This window comes from Dromiciops gliroides, chromosome 4, assembly GCF_019393635.1.
Source record: "Dromiciops gliroides isolate mDroGli1 chromosome 4, mDroGli1.pri, whole genome shotgun sequence".
NCBI lineage: Eukaryota > Metazoa > Chordata > Mammalia > Microbiotheria > Microbiotheriidae > Dromiciops > Dromiciops gliroides.
Genome location: NC_057864.1, coordinates 16,835,747 through 16,848,103, shown reverse-complemented (window position 1 = coordinate 16,848,103; position 12,357 = coordinate 16,835,747). Strand labels below are relative to the sequence as shown.

Below are 12,357 nucleotides of genomic sequence, written 5' to 3'. Positions count from 1 at the left end.
CAATGGGGGTTAAGTGACTTGCCCAGGGTCACACAGCTAGTCAGTGTGAAGTGTCTGAGGCCGGATTTGAACTCGGGTCCTCCTGACTCCAGGGCCGGTGCTCTATCTGCTGTGCCACCTCGCTGCCCCGAGTGCTAAGTCTTTTGATGATTTGGTTTCCCACAGCTGCTGCCGATCCACACTCTGAGGTTAGGAGTGGAGCTGGACTCCTTCAATGGCCACCATTACATTTCTTCCATCATGCCTGATGGGCCAGTAGCCCCACTCAACCTACTGAAGCTGGAGGATGAACTGCTGGAGGTAAGCTCAGGAGGAGGAAAAGCAACTCAAAGACTTGGGTTGGAACTGGGCAGCCATTGAGGTTCCACAATTCTTAGATTCTGTACTGCAGCTCTTTAAGTCACACATTAACCTGGTCTCCCTGGCCCCTAGGGATTTTTTTTTACCTTGGAATTTAGTATGAACCATTGTAAGTGAAATGTGACCCATTTATTGAGCCCCTCTAAGGACTTGTCATCCTGTTGATGTAGGTACAGCCCATATTATCTGGTGCAAGCTTCTTGTCTACATTCTCTAACAAATCCTCGATGGAGACTCTACCCAGCATTCTAGAGACCTTCCTTTAGGTCTTCTACTTTATATCTTAACCTTTAAAAATATTTCATTGTTGCATGGGGTCTCTTACATCAAATCACCTCCCCCTGTCCCTTGTGCTTATTACTCCTTCTCTCCCTCTCCCCTTTCTCGGTCTTACCCCTTTTCCATTTCTTTATCTCTGTCTCTCCATCTCTTCTCTCTCTTCTTCCCTCTCTCCCTCCCTATCCCTTCTCTCTCTCCCTTTGTCTCTACGTCTCTTCATCTCTCCTTTCTCCCCTTTTCTCTTCCCCTCCCTCTTCCCTTTTTCATCTTCCTTTCTCTTTCCCTCCCTCCCTACTCCTTCTCTCTCACTTCCCTTTTCCTTCTCTCCTTCCACAGATGAAAAACACACAAATAGAGACCACCTGGTCTTCCTATTTGATTTGCAGCTGAATCCTTCTGTGCCTGTTGTCTCCCTTTGCTTAAACTGTGAACTCCTTGAGAGTTCTGAATGTCTTGGTATCCTTCCATATGGAAACAATAGCTTTAGCTACAGATAGGGTTCATCATATGCATGTAGTTAAAGTTGAGATTGACATAATACTCATAGGTCTTTTAATGGCCTACTGCTTAAATAAATTGCAGTTTTCATTCTGAATTTCAAAGCCAGATAGAAGGGAGATTTGCATTATGCAGTAAAATAGAAAAGCCAGTTTGGTTCATAAATGGCAGGGTTCCAGGTGCTCAGCCTATAGCTTTCAAAGCTATCCCACTTGTCTGGGCTCTCTTCTCTTCCTTTCTCTCCCTTTTTAAAAATGATTGCCCAATGACTCTCTTTTCTTTTTCTTTCTACCTCTCATTTCCCACTCTGCTCCTCCTCCTCACACTGGAAAAAAAAAAGGCACCATTCTGTCTTTGACCCCTTTGGGGCATATGCCGAGGAGTGGTGATATCTCTAGGTCAAAGGGTTCAGTTGACTGTGGCATTTAGTCAATGTATTGGCATAATTGCAAATTGCTGTCGAGGATGGTTGGGTCACCTAAAGGGTTCAGGATCTGGCTTCTCTACCCTCATCAGTTAACTGAAACTTCTCTCTCCAAAGCTACCAATGGCCTTTTCTCAGTCCTTTTCCTTCTTAAGCTCTCTGCTACCTTTGACATTGTTGATCACTTTTCTCTCCTTTATATTCTCTCTTCTGGAAAATTCCTCCTTTTACAGAGGTGGAAACTGAGGTCCAGGAGTGTTTAATGACACAGGTAGTAAGCATCTACACGGGTAGTAAGTATCAGAAGCAGGATTTAAACCCAGCTCCTCCAAAGCCAGTGTTCTTGACATTTTATCGCACTACAGTAGTTCTTCCTTGCCTTGTGCCTAAATTTGTCCCTTTGCTGCTTTTTTTGGATCAAGATTTTTTTTTTTCAGCAGTGAAGTGACAAAGGTTTTATTTTCTTCTCATGAGAAGGAGGCACCCTAGTGTGCAGCTAGTGGGTGCCCCAAAAGGGGGCTCGCAGGCCCTGTTTTATACCCTAGTCCCTAATCCGAATGGACCTTCCCCTTTTTCATCACTGGTCAGGGTTACAATCTACTCGGAAAAACTAGCTAATCGGAACGCAGTATTCCCACCCCTCTTCCTTGTATGGGCATAACTCAGGAGTGGACCTTATACTTCCTTATATGGACAGAACTCTGGAGAGGACCTAATTGAGACCAGGGCTCCTTAAACCATGCGACCTTGCTAACCTGAGGGGGAGGAGGGGATCTGAGACCTCCGTCCTACAAACAGGTCAGGAGGAGTACGACTGATTTGTTATATCCACATTGAGAAGAGACAATTACCCATTTCTCTCAACCCTTCCTCTTTATTTTTGACTATTTGGCTCCTCTCATTCTATTTATTGAATATTTCCTCTGCCTTTTGGTCTAAATCTGTGAATTCTATGCTATCTAGGCAGATTAGAGCATCAGATGACCCTTTTTGCCCCTCTGGGCTGTGTTTCTTTCTTGATTTAGACTCAGATTTGGAGAAATGCACAGATGCCATGGTAAAGGGGGTGACCAGCCACACCAACCCACAAGTCCCAGCCCAGTTAGGGAGTAAGGTTGGTCTTCCACCACAATACCACCATAGGTCAGCTCAGGGGAGGATCAGGGATGAAAAATGTTTGGACACAACTCATTGGCTTCCTGGTTGGCACGCCTGGCACCTACAGACTCTAACTGCCTGGCACCCTGGTTGGCAGGCCTGGCACCATGGCACACCTGGCACCTATGGACTCTAACAGCCTGGTACCATGGCACACCTGGTACCTACGCACTTTAACCACCTGGCACCATGGCACACCCAAAACCAAGAAAGAGCTGCTGTCCTTTTTCCAAATTCCTGCGACTCTCACCCTTTGCCAACCCATTCTGGTATAATTGAAGGAGACACCAGAAACCCTCCAGGCTAATCTGGACTTAGAGTATGGGCAGCTGGTCTTCCCAAAGCACTGACCCATTCCATCCGAGCATTTGAATCTCCAAACCCAGTCTCTGTCTCCACTGTCTGTCTCACATCCTTAACTTCACTGGCCTGTTAGGTTTCCTAATTTCCCTTCTGGACTTGGAGAGGTTATTTCTGGAGTCTTTAAGACTCCAGGATAGGGGGATGTAGGGATCAAGATCTTCTAAGACTCTTATACCTAAGTGTACTACATTTTCTCTCCATACTTATTTTTTTTTTAAGTGAGGCAATTGGGGTTAAGTGACTTGCCCAGGGTCACACAACTAGTAAGTGTTAAGTGTCTGAGGCCTGATTTGAACTCAGGTACTCCTGACTCCAGGGCCGGTGCTCTATCCACTCCACCACCTGGCTGCCCCAGTACTTATTCTTGAGTCTCCTAATCCCTAATTCTTCTCCAGAGAACCACCCATGGGACCATTGGGAAATCCCCCGCATTGGCAGCCTTCTTATTTTGTGTGTGTGTGTGTGTGTGTGTGTTTTTGGGGGGGGCAGGGCAATGAGGGTTAAGTGACTTGCCCAGGGTCACACAGCTAATAGGTGTGAAGTGTCTGAGGCTGGATTTGAACTCAGGTCCTCCTGAATCCAGGGCCAGTGCTCTATCCACTGCACCACCTAGCTGCCCCCATCAGCCTTCTTGTTAAGGAACTGCTGGGATCACAGGCTCATCCAGCCAGAGCTGGAAGAACTTCGGTGAATATCTAGTCCAGTCCCTCTCATTGGGGAAACTGAGGCTTAGGGAAGTTAATTGCCTTGCCTTTGGCAATCAAAGGGAGGATTTAGAGCCAGGTCCGAGAGCCTTGGCTCTGGTATTCTTTCTACTGCTGTAGCCTATTGATTTTCCTTTGACTACAGATGACCAACTCAACTGGTATCTGATACCTTTTTTTAAAAGCCTCCCTTCCTCCTATCCACTTTTGATCCTTCATATTTCGGGGGAATGAGGAAAGCAAGGCCAACTGGAGCTCCAAGATGGTTTCTTGTTTTCTAAGCTCAATATTTTCCCAGAGGTGTTAACAAGTAGGAAAGTAAAATTCCATGGTTTGCCACTGAGCTCTGGGTGTGAGCTGCAGAAAGAAAACAGGGCTGGCCAGTGCCTTACTTCATTTCTTGTTCCATCTCCAAAGCAGCTTCTCAAGGGACTCTGTCTGGTGGCCCTGAGCTAGATGTAAAGAGCGAGCAGCCCTGATGGTGGCCTGAGTCCTGGAGGGGCTCCTAAGCCAAAGCCTCATGGATAATCAATCCCTGAATAACTAAGGTTTGACAGGACATTATAATCTCCAATGGAAGCCTTAGTGGAATATTAACTATTTACAATAAAAACTGGCTGCTTCACAACCACTTAATAGGCAGCTCATGTTAGACAAATGTAATTATATATATTGTAAGTCTTTTAGCCCTTTTATTTAAGACCAAAGTGTATCCAAAAGTTGCTGAATTAAAAAAAAAAATCTGCTCCTTAGAGCCCAGAACCTGAAACAGGGCTACGCTTTGACTTTAAAACACTGGGCCAAGCTGCAGACCTGGGAAGCTATTTACGGCAGTTATATAAATCCCCTAGGAAAGCAAGTAAGGACGACTCCCAGGCAATGCTATAATAATTGGAGACAATTTAATGAATAAGTAATGAGGTAAATAAATATTTAAATGTACACTCAGATAAAAACCCAAAACATGATGTTATAATTTGTTACAGCAAAATGCTGCATATGGAATACTGCAGTTCAGCAAATAGTTGCTACTGTTGCCTAGCATGGGGATGTACATTGATGACCCAGTCCCTGACCTCAGGGGGCTTATAATCAAATTCAGGGTGAAACGGTAGGCACAATACTCTGCCCCAGTTAGACAATTTCTCAGGGATTGGATTCTTTTGGAAGGATAGAGATTCACTGAAGAGGATATAGAAAGGGGCTGCCACATTGGTTATCTTGGGGATGGAAGGACCCTGAGATTGTGTTCCAGGAACTTTTTTACTGGAGAAGGGAAGGCTCTGGATGGGAACAAGTCTACTTTCTTCTACACCTTTGATGGTTGGTCATGAGGAAGAGGAGTCTGCTTGCTCGATACTTGATGTCAAGAAAACCTTCCTGAATGCTAGCTAGAGAGGAAGCATGGCAGAGGGGGTTCCAGACCTGGGTTCAAGTCTGCCTCTGGCACATAGTGGCTGTGTGACCCTGGGCAAGTCACTTAACCCCTCTGCTCCCAGATCAGTCTCTTGGATGGTGAATTGCAGAGCAAGTGCTGATGAGCATGGGTAGAGTCAGTTTTGTTTTTTTTTATCTGGGGAATTAGTCAATTAACATTTAAGTGTAAGGCACTGTGCTAAATTCTGGGGATCCAAGGAAAGGCCAAAAGCAATCTCTGCCCCTGAAAAGCCCACAGTCTAATGGGGGAGACAATAAGTCCACAGATCCCTGATTTTTAAGGATTAAAAGGTTTTCATCTGCTCCTAGATCTCTACTTCTGCTCCTCATATTTGTCAGGAGCCTCGCGATGGTCTCATCTTCCTACTGGGGTTAGATTTCTCAAGTGTAGGAGGGAGTGTGTGTGTATCAGAAGTTGATACCTTTGTAAATAATTAAGGGCTGGAGGAAGTGTCTTGGCTCCGGGAGCTGTGATAGGCCCTTGAGAGAGCCTTCCAGAGACTATTGATCTGCCCCTCCTTTCTTAGGCCTCTTGCAGGCATTTGAACTGATCTGGTTTTGCCACATAAATCCTTGGTCTCTGAAGAAAGCCTTGCTACCAGGCACTTCACCATGGACAGGGTCAGTCATAGCACGGCAATGAAACTATGCAACTGGTCAAAAGAAAACTTCCCTGACAGTCGAGAGGAGCATTTGCATGGAGAAGAGGTAGAAGAAGCTGGCAAATATTCTTAATCAGAACTAGGGCTTATTTTGTCAAAAGTGGCCCAGTAATGTTTACCTTAGCACAAGCATTGAAAGGGTCAGGGGTTCCAGTCCCGACTTTGCCATTCTTTATTGGGATTACCTCCTGCAAACCTGATCCCTTCTGTGGGCTTCTGCAACCTCCCTATCTGTTATCCAGGATCCAGGGGTTCTTTGGGAAGGGTATAAGCATTTATATAGTGCCTACTATGTGCCAGGCAATGAATGAACAGATGTTTTAACCTTACAAATGTTATCTTACCTGATTCTCACAAAAAACCTGTAAGGGAGGTCCTGTTATTATCCCCATCTTACCACTGAGGAAATTCAGGCAAGAAGTGGAGTGATTTGCCCTGGGGTTGGACAACTAGTAAGTATCTGAAGTAGAATTTGAACTCAGGTCTTCCAGATTCTGGGCCAAGTACTCTGTGCCATCTGCTACCTCAGCTTCTTAACCTGGCATCTGTGAACTTTTAAAAAATAGACATTTTGATAACTCTATTTTGCTATAACTTATTTCCTTTGTAATCCTGTATCTTTATTTGGTAGATTTAAAAACATGATTCTAGAAAGGGACACACAGGCTTCAACAAACTTCTCAAGGGATCCATAGTGCAAAGAAGCTTGACAACCCCTGGTCTAGAGGGTTCTAGATGTTCCTAAGGTCTCTTCCAGCTCTAAGATTTGGGGCTTCTCCTCTTGTTTCAGAAACCATGTTTGGCACTGTATGTGCCACTCCTTCCTTGTCATCCCCCACAGTTCTGCCTTCTGACACTCTTTCTGTGTTGTCCTTCCTCCCCATTCTCTTGGACATTCACAGACTTTTCTTTCTAGTGTTTAACTTTTGGCTTTCTTTTTTTTCCCCTTTTTTCAGGAGTCTTTTTTTTTTGTCTTAATAGTATTTTATTTTTTCCCCAATTAAATGTAAAGATAGTTTTCAACATTCATTTTTGTAAGATTTTGAATTACAAATTTTTCTCCCTCTCTCCCTTTCCCCTTCACAAGACAGGAAGCAATCTGATATAGGTTATATATGTCCAATCATTTTAAACATATTTCCACATTAGTCATGTTGTGAAAGAAGGATCAGAACAAAAGGGGAAAACCACAAGAAAGAAAAAAAACAACAAAAGAAGTGAAAATAGTATGCCTCAAACTACATTGAGACTCTATAGTTCTTTCTCTGCATGTGGACAGCATTTCCCATCACGAGTCTTTTGGAATTGTCTTGGATCATTGTATTGATGAGTCGATAACAGTTGAACATTGCAGACTGTTGCTGTTACTGTTCAACTTTTTTTTCCAATGTAATGGAATAGTGAGAGGACTCATGTTGTGGCAAATAGATTCCTGAACTTAGAATCAGGGTCAGGAAGACCTGAGTTCAAATCTTTACTTGGATGCCAGCTATGTGCCCCTGGTCAGATCACTTAATTTCCTTAATCTTAGTTTCCTCATCGGTAAAATGAAAATGATAGCACCTACCCCAAGGGTGCTCATGAGTAAAAAGTGCTTGTAAGTCATGGGGCTTTATTTAAATATTAGTTATATTGCTGGTTAGCCATGTGGGTAGACAGCTAAACCAGGCAGAGGGTAACCGATGGACTACAAACCTGATAGTGAATTAGGTGGGTAACTACTCCAAGTGTGGGAAGACTTCCCCTGATGGAATGGGCAGATGAGAACAATTTGTTCCAATAGCCACAAAGATGGCTGAAGCAGGTATCATGGAGCACTTAGTGCTTGCTTGGTCAGACATGGAAGATGCCAAGGTTATCCACTACATCCGGGGCCGTCGCCAACTGGTCCTGACTCTTGTCCTGCCACTGGACTTTGATGACTCAAGAAGAGAGAGGGAGGCTGGTGACTCTGTGCAGTTCAGCCTCACTTCAGTCACATTCACCCATGAGTCAAGACCTCATCACCCTGTGATGTCATTGATCCTCTTTGATAATGAAGGGCGAAACAACAAAAACACCCAACAACTGCTGTTATTACTTTGTAGTAGTTACTGTATACATTCTGCTTTTTTTAGCTCTTCTTCAGTTGATATAAATGTTCCCATGTTTTCTCTGAATTTATCCTATTCATCATATCTTATTGATATATATTAATAATATGCTATTGCATTCATGCACCATAGTTTTTTCAGGCATGCATTCCCCAATTGCTGGGTACCCACTTGTTTTCCAGTTTTTGCTTCTCCAATGAGTCTTTTGAAATTCACAGGCCTTTAGAAAGTGCCTTTTTCAGAGGCAGCTAGGTGATGCAGTAGATAAAGCACTGGCCCTGGGTTCAGGAGGACCAGAGTTCAAATCCAGCCTCGGACACTTGACACTTACAACCTGTGTGACCCTGGGCAAGTCACTTAACCTTCGTCGCCTTGCAAAAAAAAAAAAAAAAGTGCCTTTTTCTATTATGTAGTATCCCAAAAGTGTTAGGGCATTTTTAAGCTACGAAAATTTTTGTGGCTTAAAGCCATCCGAAGACTTTTGGGAAACTCTGTATACATGTGGAACGTTACACTAGAATGGTGAAAATAAAATCGTTACCCTCAGATCTAAAGATAAATTAGAAGCTATCTCAGTAGGGCCTTGTTTTCTTCCTAAAATCTCCATACTCTGAGAAACTATTCCTTTGAAAAGCAGCCTCTTATAAACTTCCATAAACCTTATATGTCTTTCTCCTGTGATCAAATTACAAACTATAAAATTAAGAAAAGACTGCCTTTTTTGTTTTTTTTTTTTAAAGGAATAAGTTATAGTTGCCGTAAATCCATTTGAAGAGGCTGATCTAACAGGAAGACCATATGGGGCTGTAGAATGCATTAGTGGATGCCTTGGGGTCTTGCCTTATCATTCAATAGCTAAAACTTAATGGATAAAAAGATTTTGCTTAGCAGGACTTTTTTCCTCTGAATTGCTAATTGTACTCTTGTACATCTCTCTTATATAAATGAATTTTACAGTCCTTCCCAATGCACATTTCCCATGTCTCTTAAACTTCCAATACAACATGTGCAAAACTCTTTAATGGACTGAAATGCTTATTTCTGGCTTCTTTGTATTATGACAAATCCAAAAGTTTGGTTTTTTTATTTTATTTTATAGCCCCTGAAGTCTGAGCAACAGGGCTTGGCTGCCTTGGTCCATTCTATTTTGATTTATCTTTTTAAAATAAGCCTTTTGCTTCATATGGCAGTCATTTCTCCGAGTGGGGAGAGATGTCTCCTTATTTCTAGTTAGATTTCACCTTTTAACATGGAAAAACAAACCAAAGCATCTCTATCTGACAATGTATGCAACATTCTACCCTGGTATACCTCCACCTCTCTGCTCTTGATAAATTTTGGATTTAATTTCTAATGGATCCTAGGGCCAACTTTTGAAAGCTGTTATAGCAGAAAAGACAGAAACAGAAAGGAATTGAAGCCCCTACATTATCTTCCTCACTCCTGCAACCCCTAACCACTTGTCCAGAAAACAATCTTCCTGGATATTTTAAAGGCCTGGCAGACATAGAAATAAGATGTTACCTGTACTTTTTATTAATTTCTGGAAACCTTACTTGGGTGTCATTCTTTGCAAGCATGGGCGCTAGGTGGCGCAGTGGATAGAGCACCGGCCCTGGAGTCAGGAGGACCTGAGTTCAAATCTGGCCTCACACACTTAACACTTACTAGCTGTGTGACCCTGGGCAAGTCACTTAATTCCAATTGCCTCACTAAAAACAAAAACAAAAAAACCTTATTTTAATGACATGTCTGTGTATCTGTCCATCCATCCATCCGTCCATCCATATATTTATCTTTTTAAGGTTTGCTAAGCACTTTACAAATATTTTCTCATTTTATCCTTGAAATAACCCTAGAAAGTTGGTGCTCTTATTGTCCCCATTTTAGAAATGAGGAAACCAAGGTGGACAGAGGGTAAGTGACTTGCCCAGGGTCATAAACCTAGTAGTGCCTAAGGTCACATTTGACTCAGGTCTTTGACTTCCTGTCCTTCCACCACTTGCGCGCGCGCGTGCGCGCGCACACACACACACACACACACACACACACACACACACTGTACCACCTAGTTGTAAATATCTCCTAATGCTAGTTACTGGAGTCCTTATGGAATAAAAACATGGAGGGAAAGATTCAATTGTGCCTATAATTTGTGCCATTTCTTCTGTGTGATGGGCAGAGAAAAGTGTGCCAGACTTGGCATCACCAGACAGAATCAAATCCCGGTTCAAGCACTTGCCACCTTTGTGACTCTGGGCACATGACTTCACCTCCTTCTGGCTTTTGATCTCCAAATTGGCAAAGCTAGAAAACACCCCGCCACATCAGGACTCCCAGTATGTGTCCCTGTGACTTCCTGTGCTGATACACCATGATTGATGTAATAGAGATCATACCATTTCTAGCATCTGGGCTTGCAGAAATCAGGAGAAATCATGGGAAGAGTCTCTGCCACAGTAATTGCCTCATCTTGAGGTCATCTATTCCAATCTGGTCTATGGCTAGTGGTTCCATGTATCTACCTTCCCAAGCTTAGAAGCTTTCTGTATTTCTTGTTTCCTATATAAAATTTTAAGTGAATCATAGGTATAAGACAATGTAGTGGGATTCCATGAGTATTTTAAAGTCTCAGACTTGGAAGGGACTTTAGAGCCCTGCTGACCCAACCCTTACCTGAGGAAGGATTTCCCCCTTATAAAACACATTATTTAATTGAATTTTATTAGATCTGGCCCTGGTTCTAGATTGTTGGGATCTCTTTGAATCCTGACCGTGAAATAGTCAAAAGGCATGTAGACGTGTGAACAACTGAGCATAATTGGGGAACTTACCACTGAGGGATCTGCCATTGGGGAGCTCGCCATTGGGAAGCCTGCTACTGATTGTCTCATGATAATTGGGCCATTTACACATTCTGGGCAGTTATTGCATAGCTTTCAGTGAAGGGATTAGCCTTGATTTATGCTAACTTTAGGGGCTTGTTAACAAAAGCACTCAAGCTTTAGCAAAAATCATTTGATAAATTAGAGCATTTGCTATTGGGGGAAGAAAATGATTTTCTGTTTTATTTGTGTTTTTGTGCAAATAAGGAATTTTTTGAAAAAATGGCAGTGTTTGCTCCTTCTAGTCTTTGACTCATCTGTCTTCTCCATAGGTCAATGGTGTTCAGCTCTCTGGAAAATCCCGCAGGGAGGCGGTGTCATTTCTAAAAGAAGTGCCCCCTCCCTTTACTGTGGTCTGCTGCCGTCGGCTCTTTGATGAAGAGGCCTTTGGGGATGAAGCGAGTGTCACTGATGTCGTCATTGATGAACCACAGGTATTAATGAAATACACCATCTAAGGTAGCCAAGCCCATGGCGTCAATTGAGACACCTTGCTCATAAAATTGTTGCTTCTCATCTCTTACAGTTTGCACTTTATCCTGTTACTCCAAATTTACATGTAAGCCATAGCTATGCACTTTTATTGCAGGGACAAGTCAAATCAACAAGCATTTATTAAGTGCTTATTATCTGCCAGTCATGCTCAGTACTTGGATACAAAGAAATCAACAAGCATTTATTAAGCACCTACTATGTGCCAGAAATGGTGCTTAGGCCCATGGGATGCAAAGAAGTATCATGTATCAAGCACCTACTATGTGCCAGCCATTGTACTGAGCACTGGGATACAAGAAAGGCAAAAAGTTTGTCCCTGCTCTCACATTCTAACAGTGAAAATAATTGCAAACCATCATAAACAGACAATCTATATTAAGATTCTCTCAAAGGGAAAGCACTAGTATTAATGGAAATCAGGAGAAGCTTTCTGCAGAAGTTTGGGTTTTTAGTATATATGAGAAGGAAATCAGAGAAGCCAGGAGGTGTAGACTTGGAGGGAAAATTCTGGCATGGGACAGCCAGTGAAAATGCTGAGAGATGGAGGGGCCTTAAGCCTGAACCAACAAGGAGGTGAGGATCACTGGATGTAAAGTATCTGGAGGTGAGTGAAGTGTTAAAAGAATGGGAAGTTAGAGAAGGAGCCAGGTTTTAAAGGACTTTCTATTTGGTCCTAGAGTCAGCAGGCAGCTGCCTGAGTTGACTAAATGGGGGTGGGGGACAGTGCATTCTTACATCATTATTCAGACTCCCAGTGTACTTCCCACTGAGTTCACTTTGACCGAGTTTAAGATGTTTGTCAAGAATCAGCAGGACTTTATGGAGCAAGAGCCAGGCTCACTCAGTCAGGGAGACCCAGGCTCAACTCTCCTCTGGCACCAATGGTTTGTGTGACCCTGGAAAAAGTGCTTAACCTTCTATGCCCCAGACAACTCTCAAAAACTCTCAGCTGGAGGTGAGTGCCCTGTTTCCTTTGGGGGAAGAGTTTCAACCCCCACA

General features: G+C 43.1%; 1 protein-coding gene across 2 annotated transcripts in view; it reads left to right on the top strand.

Moving 5' to 3' along the window:
• Nucleotides 1-12,357, top strand: part of PATJ (PATJ crumbs cell polarity complex component) — a 320,690-nt gene that overhangs the window by 72,237 nt on the left and 236,096 nt on the right. For both annotated transcript variants that reach the window (XM_044002310.1, XM_044002309.1), the window contains 2 exons: nucleotides 166-300; nucleotides 11,136-11,297. In XM_044002310.1, coding sequence (XP_043858245.1) covers nucleotides 166-300; nucleotides 11,136-11,297 — 297 coding nt within the window. The remainder of the gene's footprint in view (nucleotides 1-165; nucleotides 301-11,135; nucleotides 11,298-12,357) is intronic.